At 41.8% G+C, this 23502-nt stretch overlaps 1 protein-coding gene across 1 annotated transcript; it reads left to right on the top strand.

Annotated features, from left to right (window-relative positions):
• The first annotated feature begins 8170 nt into the window (after nt 1–8170).
• LOC113026113 (leukemia inhibitory factor receptor-like) lies at nt 8171–21595 on the top strand. Its single transcript, XM_026174563.2, has 18 exons — nt 8171–8294; nt 8421–8555; nt 13287–13432; nt 13524–13674; nt 13761–14024; nt 14134–14260; nt 15274–15410; nt 15491–15636; nt 15726–15879; nt 15995–16056; nt 16337–16559; nt 16973–17152; nt 17233–17334; nt 17414–17572; nt 18931–19059; nt 19161–19254; nt 19349–19415; nt 19594–21595. The coding sequence occupies exons 2-18, from the start codon at nt 8492–8494 to the stop codon at nt 20077–20079; spliced, it is 2691 nt and encodes an 896-aa protein (XP_026030348.2). The 5' UTR covers nt 8171–8294; nt 8421–8491; the 3' UTR covers nt 20080–21595.
• The last annotated feature ends 1907 nt before the right edge of the window (nt 21596–23502 follow it).

The raw sequence follows: 23502 nt of genomic DNA, 5'->3' as shown, positions 1-23502 counted from the left end.
CACCTTCACAGTAAAAACTTTGCCTTACCATTGCAACCAATACATTTAAACGATGCAGCTTTTACTCTGAAAGGAATCTTCTGTGTTTACGGTTTTAGTGCCCTTACTCGGAAACTAAATGGAAAGTGTTTACAGAGAATTTTCCATGGAAACTACAGTCAACCGTAGCGATGGGAATTGGATCCAGTACTAACGATTCCTTGGAATCACTAGTCTGCCTGCCTATCGATCCTGTTTATTGGTTCTTGCACTGTCACTATGATCAGCTGATTTCAGTTCATGTGTCAGACTGGCTCTGCCATCACTACAGAAACTAAACTGGTCATGTTGGAGCTTCCACAGCATGTCTTATCCTGTCTTCCTTCTCTCACCCCACCTGGTCGCAACAGATGCCCACCCTCCCTGAGCCTGGTTCTGCCGGAAGTTTCTTCCTGTTGAAAGGGAGTTTTTCCTTCCCACTGTCGCCAAAGTGCTTACTCATAGGGGGTCATATGATTGTTGGGCTTTTCTCTGTATTATTATAGGGTCTGCCTTACATTAATAAGAGCATTGAGGCGACTGTTGTTGTGATTTGGTGCTGAGTAAATAAAACTGAATTGAATTGAACAAGTATTGCACACCAGAGTGACCTTAGAACCGACTGACTGATCATTAATGTTTAGCCCATGTTAGTGAAAAATTTGATGAGAGATATTTTCCTTTGATCTGTGTTTATAAGAACCAAGAACTTACCTTTGATTCAATGCTGTAAACCAGTAAAACAATAAGCTTCCAAAGTGCTTTATGTGATGCTTTGATTGTGTCTGGTTACTGCCAGAAACTTGGTTGTTGGTTTCCAGAGAAACAGTAAAGCACCATGAAGACTGTGTGACCTGCGGTGTTGATTTTGGCATGAGTAATGAACACTAGAGGGAGCCAGCTCTGCATTAATGATGAGCTGTCACACGTTGCATGCCAGGAGTGTAAAGTGCATTTACACAGCTATCATAGCTGGACTGGCCATCGGGCATACCGGGCATCTGCCCGGTGGGTCGCTGGCGATTTTTTGTTTTTATGGGCCGATGGATTTTTATTTTTATTTTAGGAAGGGTATATATAATGAAAGGTGTTGGATTGGCCAATTGGAAATGATCGACTCTGGGCTGGACCAATTACAGCCGAGGAGGCCAGATGCACCCTCCCCCTTGTTTAGCAATCACGTGATTTTCACGCATTGCATGCCGGGAACTCGTGGCAAAACAATCCAAGTACCTGTGAAGGTTCTGTCATCCAGGTCATCGTAGTCAAAGGAGCTTGCAAAGAAAAGCATCTGGACTTCTTTAAGTTACTTGAAGACGTTTCACCTCTCATCTGAGAAGCTTCTTCAGTTCTAAGGTCAAATGGTGGAGAGTCCCAGATATAAACCTAGTGGGAGTTTCCCCCCACAGAGGGACAAAAGGACCCCCTGATGATCCTCTAATCGCCTGAGCCAAGGTGTGAAACTGGGTGTGGGTCCCAATCAGCCAGAGTTTCGGGTGTGTTCATTGTGAAACCTGGCCCCACCTTATCATGCGAATTCCTGAGGTCAGATGGCCCAGGATGTGAGTGGGCGTTAAGGTGTCTGGGAAGGGATCTCAAAACTGGATTATAGATGGCAGAGAGTTGGTGTCGTAAACCCCCGCCTCTGTTCAAAGATGGTCGCTCACAGTGGACATAGATGGCTTCTTTCACTCCTCTTTCAAACCATCTGTCCTCTCTGTCCAAAATGTGAACATTGGCATCCTCGAAAGAGTGACCTTTATCCTTAAGATGCAGATGGACTGCTGAGTCTTGTCCTGTGGAGGTGGCTCTTCTATGTTGTGCCATGCGCCTGTGAAGTGTCTGTGAAGTGGCAAGCTCCTTTGAATCCAAGTACCGCATCAAATGCAAACATTTGAGGCACCGCAAAATGTTCATTCTCCGGTTCCAATACCTTCTTGTTTTTTCTTTGCCGCACAAAAAAATAATGTACAAAACAAAAGGAGAACAATGCCGGTCCGTACAAAGACAGACTCAACGAAAAGACAAAGAAAAGATACAAGGAAAAAATCAAAGGAGTGAAAGGTTTAGACCCTTACGAGCACACAGAGTGGACAAAAGACGTTAGCGTGCTGCCCAACTTTCACCACGCTCATATTTATAATCATACGGTTCTTGGAGTGAGTGCATACACTCGTGAAGTTTAGTAACTTCAGGTCACTGCAACAAGCCCAGGTACAGTTTACCGACGGACAGGTGCAGGACCTTGAAATGCACCGTGTAGAACGAAAGACCATCGTACGAACAAAGGTAAGTTTACCAGTCTCACAAATCGTCGTCATAAATACACATTCGTTAACCGTTTATTAATATAACCTTTGAGCTTAACGGTAATTAATTAGCAGTGGAAATAATATCTGGTAGCATAACAGAAATGTAGCAGTGACAATAATATTGTATGTTGTAATCGCACTGGACAATTGGTGATACAAAGCAACTGTTTTATCCTGTGAATAAAAGTATATGTTTTTGTCAATGTACCATGGTAATAACAGAAGCGAAACGCAATATTGTGTCAGGACAATTCACTATTTATGCACAATAAACAAAGGAGCGACAAGGTAAGAGGACGGAAGGGAGAGGTAAGTGACGGACAAGGTAAGCGACTCATGTTGTAACTGACGTCAGACGCCGGAGATTTTGGCGGAAAATTAAAGCAAATGGTAGTTTAGATTTGAACAAATTCATTTAAGCTTCAGTATTACCAAATACACTTATCAACTGTCTTATAACTAACAATATTTGTGTAAATAATCTCCAACACCCTGGAGAACAACGGGGAGAGTTTAGAGACTCTCCAAGATTATATTGATCAGTGCTTTCAGGATCTCGTGATGAAGAAGACCCAGTGTGCAGCTTCCCCGGCCAAACCTGAGACGCCGTCGTCGAAAAGACAACGCCCGGCAGATTCCCCCGGCTCAACATCGCCAGCCGGCAAAGATATTGCCGACATACTGGAGTCAATCGACAAGTGATTGTCCAGTTTCGACGCAAGGCTGTCCTTGGTGGAGATTCTTCACCGAGAATTTAAATGCTTGCGAGAATCCCTGGAGTACAGCCAGCAGCAGGTGGAAACGCTTGCTGCTGAAAATGCCACGCTAAGGGAGTCGGTGAAATGTCTCACAGATAATGTTACCCAGCTCAATAACGAAAATAAAAAAATAAAAGAAACAGTTATCGATCTACAAGCTCGTAGCATGCATGATAATCTGGTATTTTCTGGTATTCCAGAAGCCGCTGGAGAGGACGCGGAGACCACGGTAAAAAGCTTCATCAAAACCCACCTGAAGCTGCCGGAGGACACTGTGAAGAACATCGTCTTTGATTGGGTACATCGCCTCGGCCCCATTCGGGCTACGGCCGGGAGGCCACGTCCTATCGTGGCCAAATTCGGCCACTTCAAACAAAAGCAACATGTGAAAAGCCGCGGCAGGGAATTAAAAGGAACGGACTTCAGTGTGAACGACCAGTTCCCCAAAGAGATCTTGGAACGACGCAGGGTCCTCTTCCCAATCCGACGCGGCTTCATCCAGAAGGGCTCCCGCGCTGTCATCGCTGTGGACCGGCTGTACGCGGACGGACAGCTCCACTGCGACCCCAACATCACTCCGTGGCTGTATTAACCTCACACCAGATAAGAATCAGCTACACCATTTCCCTATCCACTCACACTAACTTGCATTAACATCTGTTTAACTTACCAGTATCAAATCGCATCTTAAAGTGTGATTTCATAGCAGAATTAACACCGTCACTCTCCGTCAGTGATTTAATTGGAATGTTTACGTTTTGTTTCTGTTTTTTTTTTTTCTTCTCATTTTTTTTTCTCTCTTTTCCCCCTCTTGGCGTCTATTGTCTTATGTAGTCTGGAAGATAAGTGGATGGTGGGGTGGGTGCAGTTTTCTCTGTGGTGGGGTTGGGTGGACTGTCCCGGGCTCTGTGGGGCTGGGAGGCACTGCTGCACTGGGCCCCGGTCTGGATGGGCCTGGGCCCCCTTTCCCTGGCGGGTTGCAGAGTATGGGGGTGCCTACTGGGGTCAGCGGGGGAGCTGGCCCCAGGGAGGGGTCACTTGCCCCTCCCTTCCTTTCCTCCCCATCTCCAGCTGCCTCCCTCTTCCCGCTCCACCACAACCACCCACACATGCAGGACCTTGGAGTAAGGGTATGTCACCAGGGTGCAGAGGAGGCTACCCCCCCCTCTGTCCCCTTCTGGCTGCCTCTGCCTCAATTTTATCCCACAACTTAGACATTCACATTACTCACACTCTCATTACGCATACATATAGGATCTTGGGGGTGGGCACGATACACGGAGTCCAAAGTACCATCAGGGTGTACGCCCCACCCCTGGCGTCGTTGCCCACCTCTCAATGTTAAATACACGTAGACATTGAGGGCTAGCAGGAGGGACCATGCGCTTACCGGCTGCTTTCTGGCAGGTAGCAGGGAAAAGGGTAACACCACCTGGGTCTGGGTGCAGTTCCCCCCTCCAGGGGCAAGGGTACCTAGACCCGGTTTGTAGAGTACGCTTGGGGAGTGTGATCGTGTGTACAGCGTCTCTTTATGTCTGTCTCCTCGTTGGTTGAGTGTGGAGTAAGTGCATATGAGAGCATGAGGGTGGGAATGGATGTTTGTGTCTGTGTGTGCCTGTATGTCTGTGTCTATATGTCAGGCTGGGTATCAGACGCCACCTCTCTGGGGACATCTCAGGCCCTCCAAGGTTTGGAGGCCTATCTCCCCCCACCACCACTTGCCCTGCCAGTGGCGGACTCCCTCAGACATCGGTGCGTTGGTGGTTCTTTGTGTCTGGGGATGGGCGTCCAGGTACACACCGGCTCACTCCTTGGCGGCTGCTTATCGGGGCCTGGAGCCTGGGGCTCCCTCGGGCCACTTCGGAGGTGGGGTGCCCCCGGCCTCTCGGCCTGGGGCTCAGTCACTCAGGCACGGCTGGCTGCCGGCGGAGCTCACGGGCGTGTCACTGCAACTCCCCCTGGCTTCTGCTCCGCGGCTGCTGAGTGAGCCCTCATCTGGGACTCTCCTCAGCTCTTACTGGGACAGTGGCGCGGCTGCTCCTCTGTTAGTCTTCCTTGGTCTCTTGTGTTCTGGGGGCCTCTGGATGTCTGGAGTCTTGATCTCCTCCATACCTGCTTCATGCCCTGAAGGACGGGGCTGTGGCCCCCCCACACCCTCTAGCAGATCATTACATGAAGGAACCTTTTAAAAAAACAAGCGCGTCCATGCTCACAGGTGTACACACGGGTGATCACACCCACAAACTACACCCTTTTGGCTGCTACCTCAAAGCACACTGTGTTCTGTTGATCTTATGTGCTGCACAATAATGTTTAATATTTAGTATTTACTGTCATATTCCCATATATCATTGTGATGTTGTTTATTCTATTACTCTTGTTCTCTTCTGCTTGTTTTCTTTTTTCTTTCTCAGCAGGTGATCCAGGTGATTGATATATGCATTTTTTCCCCCTGCCCATTCTGTTGGTTCTTGTTTTTTGCCCTTCTCCCCCGTCCCTCTTCTCAGCTGTTTCTCTTTCCCTCTTTCTTTCTCCCCTTCTTTCCTCCAGTCAAGTCTGTCCCGTATTCAGCAAGTGAAAATAAAACATTTTCTGCTTAAGCGTCTCTGATTTGCAAAAATAATTTATGATCCAAAATTTAGACATATATAATGATTCCTAATTTTTTTTTAGCTCCATATATCAAACGCTTTTCTAAATATTTGTGTTTCAAAAAAGTCCAGTCTAACAGACTTTTGAGCCCTTAATTTTTTGCATAAATCTAACCACACTAACTGCATGGACTATGGGAGGAAACTCCAGCAAACTCCACACAGAAAGGCCCTGCCCAGATGGAGGAGTCAAACTCAGGACCTTCTTGCTGTAAGGCAACAGTGCTAACCACTGCGTCACTGTGCTGTCCAGAATAAATATTCATATTTTGAGCCCACAGTATGCCTCAAGGTCATGAAACTCTGTCACACCCAGTGGTTGTCCACTCAATCCTCTGGCCAAACTTTATTGTTTCTCTGAAACACCAAGTAAAATATCCTGGAAACATCCCCCCCCCAAAAGAGCTATAAATGAGCAGCAAAGGCACCATTTAAAGTCACTTCTGGTAAATTATTCTGTTAAGAATTAAAAAAAAAACATCTGTTTATCAACTGAATTGTATTAATTTGTACCACATGATGGTGGAGTAAGTATATGTGATAAAAAAATAAATGTAATAATTTAAAAGGACATGCCCGACAATATCTGTGTACACAGTCTCACAGAATGATGACTACAAAAAGCAACTTAATGTTCTTATATGCTGAAATCTGAGAAAACTGTTTGAAGCTGTGTGTCATTGGTGAGAACACCTTAGAATAGGATCGTTGTGTTTTCATAATTCTGTGGACAGGAGATAACAAGAAAGAAAAAATTCCCAACAGCTGACATCACACATGAAGACGTGGCTAAATACACGTCTAGTAAAACCAGTGACTCAGTGCGGCTCTCAGTGCAGCTGCAGATCAGCTAGTAGCTCAGTTTAAAGTCAACACTGCAATTATAAACTCACATACTCACTTGCCTTCTCTGGAATTTCTGGAGTGCTGTGTGGTTCCGAAATGAAAATTCAGTGGAAACAGGGAGTGGAGGGAATTCTTTAGATGTTTAGTGGGAAAAGGAAAGACTGAACCTTTTCTTTGTTGTCTTTGTATGAAAACAAAACTAAGCCTGTCATTACGATCTGGTTCAAATGACTGATAAAGGAGGAATTTCATTAGATAACTGACTCGGGTAATTTTCCTTCTCACAGTCACTCATGACAACTAAAAAGTGGCTTTGTGCATGAAAGTGTGTGTATGTGTGTAAACAGCAGTTTTTGTTGTGTTATTATCTTATTATTACCATATTAGAGACAAAAAAACATCACAAAATTAAATTTTATTTAATGATTTATGGTTTTATTTCCCCCCCTTATTTAATTAAATGCTTTATGTATTCATAGTGTCTTCTTCCAGTCATTTTCTGTATACGGAACATTAAAGCCACGACCCTGAATTGGATAAGCAGGAAAGGATGGATGAATGGAAGAAATTAAGTGCCTGACCACCCGAAGGAGTTGCTTGACCGTGGAAACTCATGCCATGAAGCCCCTGGCTCCGGGTTTCTGTGCTGATGTTAATGTCAGCAAGTTTTGCAGCTCTGCAGTCACTGAGTAAGTAGAGCATTGGTGATTTTTAGGCACTTCAGCAACTTCCTGTGGTTCATAAATGCTTCTGCTTTGCAGTAACACCACATACTCCTTAGTATTCAACAGGGAGGAAACTGACATGTTGCAACAGTAGCATCCTATATTAGACCAGTTCAATGAGCTCTTTCACAAATGTCTGTGAAGTCAAACTACGTGGCTAGGTGATTTGATTTCATACACATGTGACAATAAGACAGAAAAAAACCTGAAGCACCATTTATGCAGTCTATGTGAGTCCTACTGTACTGTTAAGAGCTCATCCCAGGCACATCGCAACACTTTTATTTACTGTCCATATTTACTGGCTCCAAATGACATGTTCAACCAATGTCCACACTCCAGGAAGCAGAGGGCAGGGTGAGGCAGAAAGGATTTTACTCAGAATTGGGGGAGGGGAGTCAGTTTTACTGCTGTCAGGGGATGAGTTGGAGGAAAGCCAAACAAAAGGAGTACATAAAAGCTTGTAACAGCCTCTTAATAAGAAGTATTGTTTAATGTAGCACTTATTGAGCTTCCTTATCTTCAATTTTCCTTGTATTCCTTTCTTCCTGTTCCTCCCTTTCATTACTGGAAAAACTGCAGCATACTGACTGATAGGTGAACTGACAGAAATCTCATCCTTAACCAAGATCTGAGAAGCCTCTGTTTAAGAGATTTAATCTGGGCGTGTTGTTTTTGTTTACCTGGAAAAAAAACCCTCCCTGCTTCTGTTCTGAACCACTGATAACAAGTGTTTTCCTTAGTCTGATGACCGATTCTCTCTCTCTGACTAGTGTTTTTCTAAAAGGTTTCAAGTCTGAAAACAATCTTAGAGCAAGTGAGGAATGTCTGGCCTCGCTGCTGTGAGTCACAGTTACGAGAACGCGACTGCTCTGTTTCCTGTACTGGAGCTCACATGGATTTCACAATCATGAACTGAAATGATTTCCCAAAGCTTACATGAGAAGGGAGAGCGACTCCAGGGAGTTATCTGACACTGACATGGTGACTTTTCTCTTCAGAGTCTTCAAATAAAACTCACAAAAGTGTTTTGTGTGTGAAAGTTTTTTGTTTCTATAAAGGAAGCCTCAGGAACCTGCTTTACAACCATTTGTAAATGTTTATCACCAGAGCTATGGCAACCATTTGACTCAATCCATGAAGTTTTTTTTCTACAAAGAAATAAACACGGGAGGATTATCATGATCGCATGGTTGTTACTGCTGTCACTCTCCACAACGAGCACACAAGATGGACAAGAAAACAGTGAGTATTTCATCGTCTTGATTGAAGATGTCGTGTTTCAGCTGCTCCAATGAGTAAATGCTCTCAGGTGTGCATGCAGGATATTTTTATGTGCAGTTTTTCCTGTTCATATAACAAACACAAGGCGTTTCAGGGGATCATGCTTTCCACACACTACAGATTTCAGTGAGCATTAGCTGCTAATTGCTAACCACCTGTTTAAATTTGATTACACTTTGCCGTATTAGAAGTATGGCTATTTTGACTGTGAGCTCCCTGCTAGGCTTTACTGCCGCTGATTTGTGTGGATTTCTTGACCCAGTTTGTTTTTAATGCAAATATCTGACAAATTATACATTTTTCTGTGGGTGTAATTGAACAGTACCTAAATTCTAGACGTCCATGTGTGCCCAAATATGGTCACTTTGAAAGACCAAGAGGTTGATGACTAGATGAACTGTCTTTGAAGCAAGACTTCACAAACCAGCATCATGGCAGTGGTTATGATGTTTGCCCCTGAAGCTCTGCTGCTATGATGGCTGAAACCCAACAGTTAGCACTATGTCTTCAACATCTACAATAATGCATGATTGATTTCCTTTTTGTCTTGCTTTATGTCCACATACTTTATGCAGACAGTCAGCTTCTAACTTCCCATCTTCCCTTGCAAAACTTCTTAAATGCTTCCTTCCAACTTTCTCAACAGTCATTGTGTAAAAAGAGAAGAGCTCTCAAGTGGCCAGTTAGTGAACTGGCTTTTAAACTATTTGTGCCCTCTGAGGTTCCCCCAGAAAACTTGTGATTTTTTTAAAAAAAAATAGCGATGGGTGGGTGACAGAACATAAAATTGATCACTGACAGAAGAGTGGCTTTTACAGGTGAAATGTAAATGTTGTTTACAGGCAAATTATAATAGAACAATACAGAAGAAAGGAAACAAAAATATATAAAAAATTACAAAGATGTATAATAAAATATTACAGAATAATAGAAATGTATTAAAGGTATGTGGAATGTATTAAACAGTATTATTAGACAGGGTAGGCTGCAATATTTGATCTAAGTATTTATGAAGGGAGCTTAAAGGAAATGAAACATGTAGTTTGTGGCTGGACCAATGGTGACCCCCCCCCCCCCCCCCCCAAAAAAAAAAAAAAAAAAAGGAAATATCTTGGAATCAGAAAGGTTTGGGGAAATTCCAGGAGACAGGTAGGACAGCTGGACAGGGCCCAGCAGCAGGACCTGTATCTGTTTCTTTCTGCAAGGATGAGCTCTGCCAGAGCTCCACAAAATGACCTCCACCATGCCACTGCTGTAATAATAATAATAATAATGATAATACATTTAATTTTTAAAGCGCCTTTCAAGACACCCAAGGACACTGTACAATAGATAAAAACACATAATATAACAATGACACTATGAAGAACAATAAAACAAAAGCACAGGATATAATTAACAAACAGTGAATATACAGATTTGAACTGATGGGTTTTGAGTTGAGATTTAAACTGGGGGAGAGAACCAATGTTTCTTATATCTGGTGGTAGAGCGCCACAGCCTGGGAGCAGAGCAGCTAAAAGCTCTGCTTCCTGTGGTGGTGAGGCCAAAATAAGGCACAACAAGCTGGACAGAAGAAGATCGAAGTGAGCGGGCAGGAAAGGTAGTGCTTAACAGGTCAGAAACGTAAGGAGGTGCGAGGTTATGAATGGCCTTGAAGGTGAGCAGAAGAAGTGAAGTTCCTGAAGAACTTCCAGGAGAAGAACTTCCAGGCGATTAGAGGATCATCAGGGGGTCCTTTTGTCCCTCTGTGGGGGGTCACTCCCACTAGGTTTATATCTGGGACTCTCCACCATTTGACCTTAGAACTGAAGAAGCTTCTCGGATGAGAGGTGAAACGTCTTCAAGCAACTTAAAGAAGTCCAGACGCTTTTCTTTGCAAGCTCCTTTGACTACGATGACCTGGATGACTGAGAACCTTCACAGACATATTCCTGAAGAACAGGGGTGATGTGCTGGTAGGACGGGGTTCTGGTGATAATCCGAGCAGCAGAGTTGTGAACCAGTTGAAGCTTATGGAGGGATTTTTGGGGGAGACCATGCAAAAGACAATTGCAGTAGCCAATACGGGAGGTAACAAGACCGTGGACAAGAATGGACGTGGACTGTGTGTAAAGAGAAGGACGTAATCTGTTAATGTTGCGTAGATGGAAATAGGCAGAACGGGTGAGATTCCTGATGTGAGACTTGTAGGAAAGTGAACTGTCTAATGTGACACCAAGGCTCTTAACCTGAGAAGAAGGCAAAACTGTGGAGTTATCGATGGTGAGTGAGAAATGTTTCGCCTTCAAAAGGTTGGATTTGGTGCCAATAAGGAGGATTTCAGTTTTATCCTCATTGAGCTTTAGAAAATTAGAGCTAAACCAGAATTTTAATTCGGATAGACATTCTGTAAGGGAAGCAGGTGGGAGGGAGGAATCAGGTCTGCAGGAGAGATGTAACTGGGTGTCATCAGCAAAACAGTGAAAGTGAAGATCAAATTTGTGGAAAATGGTACCTAGAGGGAGGATGTATATTATGAAGAGAAGAGGGTCTAAGACTGAACCTTAGGGTACACCAGAAGTGACCGGGAATAGACGAGAGTGGAATGATTTCAGTTGAATAAACTGGGAGCGGTCGAGGAGATATGATTGAAACCAGGGGTTCAATCATATCTGTGTGTCAGAGACAGAGATGGGCAGTAACGCGTTACTTGTAACGCGTTACTTGTAACGCGTTACTGTAATCTGATTACTTTTTTCAAGTAACGAGTAAAGTAAGGGATTACTATTGCAAAATCGGTAATTAGATTACCGTTACTTTCCCGTAGGAACGCTGCGTTACTGCGTTACTAAAACCGTGATTTTTTGCGAGAATGTCTCACGACAGTGACGTAAGCGAGTGCGCCGTTAGTGACAACAGCTGTGTGCAGATCAACAATGGATCACATATCGATTGTGGGAGAGAGTATGAGCGTGCAGCGTTTAAAGCGTGGAAGTACTGACCTTACTTTGAGTTTGATTCCATAAAAAGTGACAAAAACATTAGCGTCCATCGTGCGTGGGAAGAAAACTTCTTTTTACAGCGAAAAAAACCCTAAACTTCCAAGCAAGCACCGAGTGCGCCATGACGTAATGGGAAACTCACAGAGAAAGTCGCGGATTCTTCAACTGACCGCGGCACACCTGCACCAGGGTAAACCTCCGCCTACCTCAGTCCTGCTTTACAGGTGAAAATAGAGCAACAGGACCGCTGAGTCTTTGACTTTATTTATTTTCTGCTGTGTTTTACTTGCATCTATTTGAAAGAGTGAGTGTAAACACAAAAAATATTTTATTTTATGTGCTGGAATGTGCAGAAAATAGGTTTAAATGTTAAACTAATTTCTTCAAGTCAAAGAATGTTGCATATAATTAAATTTTTGCTTGATCCATAAAGTTAAAAGATTAAAACCGATAAAACAAGTTAAAAAAAAAAGAGACTTTTCCATTTGATTACATTTTGTATGATGGATTATGCAGAAAAAGTAGAATTGGGCTGAAAGATCTATCGCTTTATCACCTCTTCAGGTTGTAAATCGTGTTTTTAAAAAGTAACTAAGTAACTAAGTAATTAATTACTTTTGAAAAGAAGTAATCAGTAAAGTAACGGGATTACTTTTTGGGGGAAGTAATCAGTAATTAGTTACTGATTACTTTTTTCAAGTAACTTCACCAACACTGGTCAGAGATGCCAAGAGAGGAGAGTCTGCTTATAAGGACAGAGTGAAAGATGGTGTCGAAGGCTGAGCTCAGATCTAAAAGGATGAGAATGAGCAGAGTCGGCTCCGATTAGAAGATCATTAGTGACTTTAAGTAAAGCAGTTTCTTTACTGTGACATGAACGAAAACCAGATTAAAATCTCTTGTAGATGTTTTATATTAACCAAGTGTGAATGAAGTTGAACTGCAACTACTTATTAGATATCGGACGAAGGTTGTTCAAGTTGTTAGGGTCTAAAGAAGGTTTTTTCAGTATGGGAGTGACTGAAGCAATCTTGAATAAGGAGGATAGCAGAGATGAGTGGGAGTAAGGAAGAGAGGCAGGGAATCTTTCTGACCAAACAATCAGAAACTGACTTCATTAGGGTGGTTATCCATCGTCACGTCCGAGTGGCATCTGCCATAGATTGCAGTGATGGACATTCTGACAACCTGTTCTTTTCACAGATGAAAGCAGGTTGACCCTCAGCACGGAGAACAGATAAATCTACTTGAATTAGCTGAGGCAAGAGAGAACTAGTGCCCTATTTGGACCCATTTGCTAGTCAAAATCTGCCTGAAATGTATAATGAGGAGTCTTAATACAACTTAAACAGTTGCTGCATGAGTGAAATTTGTTACCAAGTGCAAAAAAAAAAAAAAAAAAAAATTGTATGAGGCTGTAAACATGTTTTGCTGTAAAGCTGGGCATTTTGAACAGGGTGACACATCTATGGGAATTGACACACCTTTTAAGGATATCTCAAATGAAGAATAGATGAACTCCATTTTAGGCAACAGTTTTTAACAAAATCTTTAACAAAACATCAGTATTTGATGCCCGGGCAGTGACGACACTATTGGCACCACTGGCTGTGTCCTCACTGACTGCTGTTCAAATAGCCCAACGATGACTGTGAAGAATTGTTCAGGTCACTTTAACCATAAAATGTCCTGTGGTCACTTCCTTTAGGTGTTTTGCGTTGTGGACCTCAGAATGTGACTCTTGACTACGACAGTTTCCTGTTAAAGTGGGAAGATGACCCTTCTTGCTCTGTGATACGAGATGGGCTCGTGTACGAGCTGCAGCTTCTCATTGCAGACAAACCTGAACACAATGTAAGAGATTATTATGGGTAACTATAATCCTCACTTCTGTAGCCTCCAAACAAAAAGCTGTTCCTCTAATGTGTTTATGATAATGTTGTAGGGTGAAGTTGTTGTGGCACCTGCACAGATAGGATCTACTCATTCCTGGAAATGGACTTCCCATTTACCATCGCAGTGTGCTCGCCATTCAGTCCGGCTCAGGTCCCAATACAACAACCAATCAAGCCCATGGATGCAGAAGACACTACCTGGTTAATATTAAGTTCAAATCATTTGATCTTTTTTGATTCTTAAACACTTTACAGTCTCGTTTATTCTTATCACTGTGCTTCTTCAGACCAGGGTGAAATACTGGTTCTCCCAAGAGACCAAATATTGGAGGTGGGCAGCACAGCCACATTCTGCTGCATGGTGCCAGATGGGGAAAGTATTAAAACAATGTTTCTATATGACTACAAAGGCACTAATGTAACAACTACAAAGATCAGTGAACATGTGCACTCCCTGACTGTTCACCTGGACCAAGAATCAGAAAACTATAGTGATGTACGATGTGAAACAACCAAAGGAAACATCAACGGAGCCAGTTTTCACGCCAGCTGTAAGTATGATGTAGCATTTGAGATTGTGGTTTCTCAAATTGATCTTGTAAATAAATGGTTCTCTTTTAAATGTGCTTCTGTTTTTCCTGGTATTTGCCACAAACTTAGATCCTCCTGATGACAGTGATCTTAAGTGTGAAACCCGGGATCTGGAATCAATCGATTGTTTTTGGAACGTAGGAAGGGCAGCAAACGAACATCCTGCAATGGAAAGAACATATCAGCTCCAAGGAAGGTATAATAAGACCCAACCACCCCTAATATATCTACAGTCTCCTGTATGGAAGCATCTGAGGGTGTGAATCTTAAAATAAGACACCTCACTGGACACCTTGTTAAAAACCACTGCAGACCGTTTCAGATTCAGAAGAACAAAAAGTTGATGAACAGTACTTTTAGATGATCTCGATGATCTGTAGTCAGAAGTTACAAAAATGAGCACTTGCTATACAACTTCAGTTGCAGGATGATTTATTGGGGAAAAAAAACCCTGAAAAAATAATAGTCAGAAAGCAAAGTGCTCTACTGCGAGAGCATGCAGACTCCAGTGCTATCACAGACAGACAGGCTGCCCTGTTTACTACTTTTAGTTAGAGTGAAAATCTACAACATATCAGGCCTTGTCAAAACATTCCCTTTTAAAGTGCGCCACTCTCCTTTGTAAAATCCATGCATATCCAAGTATAAGCCACACACACACGCAGAGATGGTTAACACATTATTTGAAAACTAAAATAAAGTGCCCAGAATAAACATAGTCCAAAAAACAAATTGATTAATTATGGGATAAACAGTAGTTATGCTTCTCACAGTATGTAATGCCATATAGGTCAAAAGTCAAAGTGAGTTTACAAAGAGAACGTCCTTGATGAAATCACAGTGGAGTTGTTTTCAGGGCTATTCTTCTTTAATTTCACTTTATATGATTTGCAGTGAAAACTGCACACATTACACCTCGTCACCAGAGCTCTTAAAAAACCCAAAAACCTGAATATTTATAAAAGTAGTTTCAAGCAGTTGAGAGAAATGCTCTGATTTAAAAGACCATCAAAGCAAAAACATTTTGGGATCTATAGACTAAACTTTAAAGCACCAAACATTATTGATTAAGCAATAAGGAGTTCAGTCAATGACAAATTTAAAACGTACTCTTACTTTGCTTCCTAGTGAATGTGCAGTCCTGCTAGCCTCTGTATTTATTTAGTTGTAAATATTTAGTAATAGCGGTGTATATCTTTTACATTTTAGCTCATGCATCAATGGACGTTCAGGTAAATGCTCGCAAAAAGTAAAGCTGGATGCAGCTGAGAGGAACTGGACCTTAACAGCAACTAATCGGCTGGGAAAGCTCGAGATCCATGACAACGCGGACCTGACCAAAAGAGGTAAAGCTTTGAATAAAATTTGGTTAAATGATTATTTTTAATCCTTAAGATCGGCTGATTGTTGTGATCTCTTGTTTTAGTGCACATGGTCGTGCCAGACAAAGTGGCAGCTTCAACTGTGAACCCCAGAAACATCAGTCTGAAATGGAGCTGGACTGTGCAGAAGTACAGTAATCTCAACATCACATGCCAAGTAGATGTCAGTGATGGAAACTCTAATACCAAAGTGAGTAGATTAAAAAGGAGGCTAAGGTATTGGCTTTTCAAAGTAAAAGTCTTCACTGAAGTCAGCTAACATAATTTTTGTCCTTGTAGACTGAAAACATTGGAGTTGGCCTCACAGCTGCAGTCATCAAGGACTTGATACCACACTGGGACTATGTTGTGAGGGTCCGATGTGGAACAGCACAGCATTTCTGGAAATGGGGTGACTGGAGCAATAGTGTCAAAATCCGCACAAAGGGTGATGGTAAGTAGTTTTTATTTTAAGACTTTATTTTAATCTTAAAATAAAAAATATTTTAAGATAAAGACCTAAAAGGTTTGTGAATGTAACAGATGTCGTTTGTCTGGTTGCACCACAGTTCCAGATGCTCTTGACGTGTGGATGAAGGTGAAGGCAGACCAGGCTGTAATCTCCTGGAAGGTGAGTCCAAGTTGGCTTTTACAAGGCTTTTATGAGGCCTCTTGGTAAGGTCTAAATCTGGAAACTGACTTTTGGAGACAGCCTCAAGTGGTCTTTAGAAGAACTAGAGCTTTTGGTACTTGCATGTTGGATTCATTTTTTTCCTCACAACTTGATGCAATAAAAAATATCTTTATTAAATCTATTTGACAAAATATCAGTGCAACATCTTATACAGTTAGAAAGTGATGTTTCAGAGGACACTGTTACCATTTCAGGTCTTGATGTTACGTCTCCACAGGTGCCACTGACCAATCAGAGCCATGGAGAAATCTTTGACTACAAAGTGTCCTGGGCAAAGACCAAAGACAAAAATCAGTCAAACCAAACCAACGTGTCCAGAAGCAATCACAGTCTTACACTCACGCTGGACCCCAGTGAGGAGTACATGGTCACTGTCACGGCTAGAAACATAAACGGCAGCTCATCACCATCGACCATCATCATCCCCCGCAGCAATCTAGGTATGAAGCTAACAGAGCACCACACATTACAGATAAGCTCACTTTGATTTCCATTTGAGGAAGAGGTTTGATTTTATCTAATCTGTGCAGAAGGCTGTAAGCAAAAGGTTTTCCAAACTAATGCAGAAAAGGAATAGCAGTTTTCATGATCACATGATTGAGATTATATCTATTATAAGTATACAAATTTGTAATTGTTGTGTTTATATTCTATATATCCAAGTCATGATGAGTATGTACATTTTTGCACATTTTATTGGTCTGCAAAGGGAAGCTAAATGCCTTAAAAGTGCATGAAACTGTTTTTAAAACCCATGAAAAATTCTCAAGGTTTAACTATATATACTGATTTAACCTCTTCCTTTTTTAAGTGGAGTATGTTGTAAAATCTAATTTTAAAGAGTCTTTTTCAGATACATCCGAGGTGAAGACCTCCTGGATCAGTGGCAGCAATGGTAGCTTCTTCCTGTCCTGGCCTGATAGTCCTAACGCCAGCTGTGGCTACATAGTGGACTGGTGTCCAGTCTTCGGTAATTGCACCTTCGAGTGGATGAAAGTGCCTCCCAACAGAACTCATACCACAGTTTTTTCAAGTACGTCCTCATCTTTGCCTACAAAACTGTTGCAGATCATATTTGCATCTGTTTCAGCACAGCTCCTTTTGTTGTTCCAGAGAACTTTGAAGATGGTCGGAGATACCTGCTGTCCATATACGCCTGCACTGAGGGAGCTGCGGTGCTACTACAGAGAAGAAAGGGCTACATCAGAGAGACCAGTAAGACTGATTCAGTGATTTCTCACAAAATGCGATGGTTCAATCAGCAGTGTATTTTATGCATGTCACATCTTTCCAGAAATAGGAGTCGAGCTGTTTAAACTCAAATACAAACAGGAAGACTCGGCTGTTGAGGTATCCTGGGAGCCCATACCTCTGGAAAAGCAGACTGCTTCCATCCATGGATATATTCTCTACTACCAGGACAAGAGCGGGAACGTTTTTAACGTGAGCACAGGTACAGTATGAAGGCATACTCACTCAGGCCAGCTAAGATTTCAGTCTGGACATTAAGTATAGGATCAGCACTTTTTTTTTTGTGATCAACATTTTATTGATTTAAAACGGGGTTGGGGGAGGGGGGGGGGGTACAGACATATACAGCACATTTGTAAACTGCAGTAGCAAAGCAAACATTGGTCACAAGGCATAGGGACAGCAAAGAAAAAACACAAAAACACAGTCAAAAACAGTTAGTGCCTGTTCCAGGAGATAACTTTGGATGAGAAGATTTTCCAAACTTCAACAGTCGTGGGTCGAGCTTTATTTAATTTTGCTGTGGTATGTTCAAAATTAATAACACGGATAAGACATCGTATCCAGAATGATTCCATACAAATGTCAGGACTGAACCATTGCTTTGTAATAGTCTTCTTTGCGGATGTGAATCCAGCGAACAACATTTTGCATTGTATTTGTTTTAAGGAGATTTCAGAGGTATCATTAAGGAGACAAAGACCAGGATTGGGAATATAAAAAACGTCCAGCACCTCAGATAACACAGAGTTCACAAAGACCCAAAAATTGGATACAACAGGACAGTCCCAAAACATGTGCAAAAACGTGCCTGGTGACGAATCATTGCAGATGTGACAGTGATACGTAGCCTGTAGTTTCATCTGGAACCTCCTATAGGGTGTAATGTTTGTTCTGTGTATGGTTTTGAAATGAATCAATTGATGCGCCAGGTTCTTAGAAGTCAAAGGATCAGCACTTTTCCATAGGTGCTCTGTTAGCTGATTTTAATCCATCGTTAGTGTTTACCTCCTGGCATATGATGATTTTATTGGGTTAATTTGACCATGATGCCACTTTTTTCCATTATCTTGGACTTAGAAACTGTTAATAATGCCAGATCTAACAAATGGAAATAACAACCCCTTGTGGCACAAACGTAAAACAAACCATGCCTGTTTTATGGTTGTAATTGGATGAAATATTAAGGGCTATAACTCTTCAAATTGGTGGCAGAAAATATCAGATTCGTTTGAAAGTCTTTTATACTAAAAAATGTCAAAAATTATGTCTTCAACTGATTTGCTGTACATCAAGTTTTTTCTTGCATCTTTTGTAGTATTAAGGTGTTAACTGAAACATGTTGCCGACGTGTCGTTTACAAATTGATTGTCACTCGGACGATGACACACTTAATCACACTATTAAGTTTCTCTACTGATAACAAAGTCCTGGTTTTGTTTCTCCACACACAAAGATTAGCTTGGGACTGAGATAAATAAAGTAAGTCTCCAGTGTTGCCCGATGATCGTAAACATGTATTTATGTTGTAATAATGGCGGTCACTCTGTGTTGATTTAGATGATCCTGAAGCCACCAGCCTCACTGCAAAGAACCTGAACATCAGTATGTACACCTTCACGGTGACAGCATCAACAGCATTTGGACTTTGTGGTAATTCATCCATCAATGTCACCTTGAATCCCCCGGGTAGGTTAATTATTTCCCCATATGGACTATTTTCTTTAGTAAGACTGTCAACATTTGTCATTTTCTTTGATTTACTCGATGCGGTTCATTGTTTTCACCAGCTGATCAACTGATAATGCTGATCTTGATATCCCTGGGAGCAGTTTTTCTTATTCTGTCTGTCAGCACAATTATCTGCTACAGACAATGGGCATGGTAAGCAATGCACATTTATTTTCTGTGAAATTTGTCACTTTTGCTTCCAATAATTGGTTTTGTTTAAATTTTGATGCATTCTTTGACCCAACAGCATCAAACACAAAGTCTATCCTCCAATCCCAAAGCCAGTGCTGACCGACCAGTGGCTGACATTACCAGTAAGTTGAGATGGCCAGTACTATATCATGTAGCATTGGCCAGCTAATGATGCATCTATATATCAGGATATTCTACTATTCAGTTATTTGTTGATTTCCTTGTATAGTCCATTATCCTAATCTCTAAGCACCAAGATATCTTTCCTGTGAATGTGAGGTCATTTTCTCTGTTTTTCAGGATGAACATACGAGTCATCATCTTCATTTTGATCAGAGTTACTACAGAGAGGTCTTGGATATTCCTAAGCTACATGATCAATTCAGACCACCACAGCCTGAGGTTGACCAGGACTACAAGCCTTTTACCTTCTCTCAGACTCCCAAAGGTTACTACAATAAGCCTCTGAAGAAATCCCAGCCATGTCTCACTTTACCCACTACAGGCCTCACATCTCAGCCAGGCTTGCCATCTTCTCCAATCAATGGCGTATTTCCTAATCCGTTGTACAACCCATCGTACAACCTGGTATTGCAAAGTGTGGACCGTGAAGTCAAATCAGGGCCCGAGGTCCATGAGGGAATACCTTTCATCAGAAGCTTTAGTGGATACCAGCCTCAGAGTCCTGATGAGACCTTTACCACAACTGAGTTAGAGGAGTACCCAAACAGTCCCATATCCTGTGTGTCCACATACATTTTGCTACCACAGAAGACATCTAACTAGCTGCTGCATATGTGAACACATTTAAGCCTTATTCAGGCACTTTATGCATCGTTAACTACTGCATAGTTGGTTAGCTTCATCCACCAGGTCATCAGCAACTCAGCTAAAGTTAGGTGTGAGTTTAGTTTCATTCACACAAACAGGACATTTTCAGAAAATAGAAGATGTTTCCTTTCAAATGAGATCCTAGGAGTACATTTTGGCATTAAAGCTTTTCTGTTTAGATGCTCACACACTCACACCTGAATTATAATCCTAGTTGTTTGTTGTTAGCCAATTATGTTAGTGGACCAGAGCATTAGTGGTTTTCAAAGATTTTGTGCCCTGCAAATTTATTTTGTTTGTCACCACATCAGTGACACATACAGTATGAATGGCGGGTTTGAAAAACACTGCTCTAAGATGCTGCTGTTGAACCTTTGGGGTCTGTTCGTTTCAGACACTACTGTACAGTCATTCCTGTGGCTGGCTCACATCAAGGTCTCTTTAAGACATGAAAAGGACAGGTTTCTCTTGTTGGTGTCCAAGTGGCACCAAATGGGCATTATTTGAATTTACTCTGGAAACACTGCTCTCATGACGGGACATTGTATCCCTCAAGGTACTTAATTTTTAAGGGCTCTGTCCCACAATACTAGGGACACATCAGAGAGTACAACCACTGGTCGCTGTGGAAAAATGTGTGCTCCCTGACTGTCAGTTGACAAGAAATTGGTCACAAACGGGTATACAGTGCTGCACTGATAACTGCTTTGGTTACTAGCAGGTTGCCAGAAGTTTGAACTTGTCTAGAAATAACTTGTTAACGGCTCTCTGAACTGTAATGAAACTGTGAAAAAAGTGTGCCACAAACTGGAAATGGAGATTCTTCACCTTCTAAGTAAAGGCTTTGTCTTACTAATGTTATCATCACATTTAAAGTTTTACTTTATAAGGGAACATTTTCTGTTTCTGTTGCACTTACTCAGAGAGTAAATGGTGAGTGTTTGCAGCCAGCTCAGCATCTTCCATGCAAATTATGAGAGACTGCAAAAACCTCAGTGACCTTTGTCAGTGAATACATAGTTTATCCTAGATGTTCCTAGGGCATTGCTAACCGATCTCTAAGAAATTCTAAAAGTTTCTTTAAATGTATCTAGACGTTCCACTGAGTCAGACATTTGAGAGAAGCCCCTCTAAAGCTTGAATTATTTTTCTGTGTTGAATCTCTGCAAACCTGACTGCAAAGTCTGTACAAGTTACAGCTGTTTGCATTTTTACTTTAATGACGTGTCTGAATCTCTGTGCCATCACCACAGAAACGCAACTCATCATATTGAAGCAAATAAATAATGAACAATGAAGAGAGGACTTCAGTACCGACCGATTGATTATGTGTGTCCTACCTTATTAAAAAATGTGAATATTTCATGTAGCTGCTGAGAGGTCTTTGCTGTTGATCTCTGTCTGTAAGAACCAAGAAATCACCTTTGAATCAATGCTGTAAACCAATAAAACAAGAAGCTTCAAACAAGAAGTGTTTTTTTAATGCTTTGATTGTGTCTGGTTTCCTTCAAAGTCTGTTCATATGGAGATAAACAGTACAGCACCAGGAAGGCTGTGTGACCTGCTGTGTTGATGATTGCATTGTTACGTCCCTCTGCAGCCGCTAATCTCCTCAATGTGTTCAGCTGGTGCTAATTGGCCACACCTAGTCAGGTGTGGATAAAAGCATACCTGAGGCAAGCTTCCAGGGAGCTCACTTGTCTTTGCCTTGGTGGCACCAGCCATTTTAGCCAACCTGGTATTCCATTTTAAGAAAAAAAAAACCTCTTCTGACAAACGGTATTTGTCTCCTTTTTTATGTTGCGGCTTTTGAGCTGGGTCGTAACATGCATGTGTATCAAACACTATATAAGGATATAATTAAGCGTATTTCTGAGGTACCTCTACTCTTAGTGCATGTCTCCAGCGAGTAGTGCGGTGCTCTGAACGGATAATTGGAGGTGAGCTTCCCTCCCTCCAAGACATCTACAGGAAGCGCTGCCTGAGGAAAGCGGGGAGGATCATCAAGGACTCCAGTCACCCCAGCCATAAACTGTTCAGACTGCTTCCATCAGGAAGGAGGTTCTGCAGCATCCGGTCCCGTACCAGCAGACTGAGAGACAGCTTTTTCCATCAGGCCATCAGACTGCTGAACACGTCATAGACACCTCAGCTTCACTACTGGAACTTCAACATTATGCACTCCACACTGTATATAAATGCCACTTGTTTTGCACATATTCAACTCTGTATATTTTATTATTATTATTATTATCATTATTGTTATTATTATTTTATTATTTTTTTATTTTTTATTTTTTACTATTTAATTTGTAAAAATGTGTATACACACACACACACACACACACACACACACACACACACACACACACACACACACACACACACACACACACACACGTAGGAAAATATTTAGTATACACATCCAGAAATGCATACACTATTATATATTGTACATATATTTATTAGTTTCAGGTTGGCCATTCTTGTATTTTGCTCGTTTGTGTTGTTGTGTTTGCACATCTCTGTTGCTTGTGGGGCTCGCACACAAGAATTTCACTCGCATGTGCTGTGCCAGTGTGCCTGCACATGTGATGTGACAATAAAAGTGATTTGATTTGATTTGATGTCCTGATTCTTTCCACTTTTATTTTCACTTATTTTATCACCAATAGCTAAAGGCACAAATTGCTTTAATTACAGCAGAGTAGTTAAGGCACCCAACGCTTGTTAGCTGTTGTCAGGGGGTATATAAAAAGGCTAACAAAGAAAAACAATCTCTATAAAATTAGTTGCCCTTCATGTGCCTTCTGGAAATGTTGGAATGTGTCATTTACCGGTACCGTATACAATTACATTTACCACTTATTGGGTGATGTACCACATGTCATGGTCCCTGTGTCTGCCCGGCCGGCCCCATGACGATACATTTGTTATGGTTGTTTTATTTTAGCCCATTCAGTTGAGGCCACTAAAGGGAAACTGTCATCTGAAATTTAAATTGTTCTGGGGTTTCTATTCATGACCATTAGAGATAAATATCATTAAATGACTTTCAGCCACAAACTTCTTATTAATCATTCTTACAACTGAGCCAGATATATTGTTAATGAACATACTAAATATTCATTTTTTGAGCCCCTACTATTCCTCAAGATCATAAAAGGCTGGCATGCCCATTAAGTGTCCTCTGGCCACACTTCATTGTTGTTGTTCAACATCTTTTAGAAAATCCTGGAAACACACTGTTACATCCTGGGAGGCTGTGGGAGTGTGTGGGCGTGGTGTTGTCTTCTCTCTCTCCTCCTCCTTCGTTCTGGCCCCTCCCCTTGTCTCTCTCTGCCCCTGCCCTCTCCTTTAGGTCACACCTGCTGCTCA

The sequence above is a fragment of the Astatotilapia calliptera genome, chromosome 7, assembly GCF_964374335.1.
Source record: "Astatotilapia calliptera chromosome 7, fAstCal68.1, whole genome shotgun sequence".
Lineage (NCBI taxonomy): Eukaryota > Metazoa > Chordata > Actinopteri > Cichliformes > Cichlidae > Astatotilapia > Astatotilapia calliptera.
Note: the sequence above shows the minus strand (reverse complement) of the source record. Positions and strands in the feature narration are given on the sequence as shown.

What these genes read in the sequence shown, in the direction of transcription:
- LOC113026113 (XM_026174563.2), top strand. Translation starts at nt 8,492, where the DNA reads ATGATCGCATGGTTGTTACTGCTGTCACTCTCCACAACGAGCACACAA. An exon ending in ACAAGATGGACAAGAAAACA is followed by an intron (nt 8,556 to 13,286) that starts GTGAGTATTTCA and finishes CACTTCCTTTAG; the next exon opens with GTGTTTTGCGTTGTGGACCT. An exon ending in ATGGAAACTCTAATACCAAA is followed by an intron (nt 15,637 to 15,725) that starts GTGAGTAGATTA and finishes TTGTCCTTGTAG; the next exon opens with ACTGAAAACATTGGAGTTGG.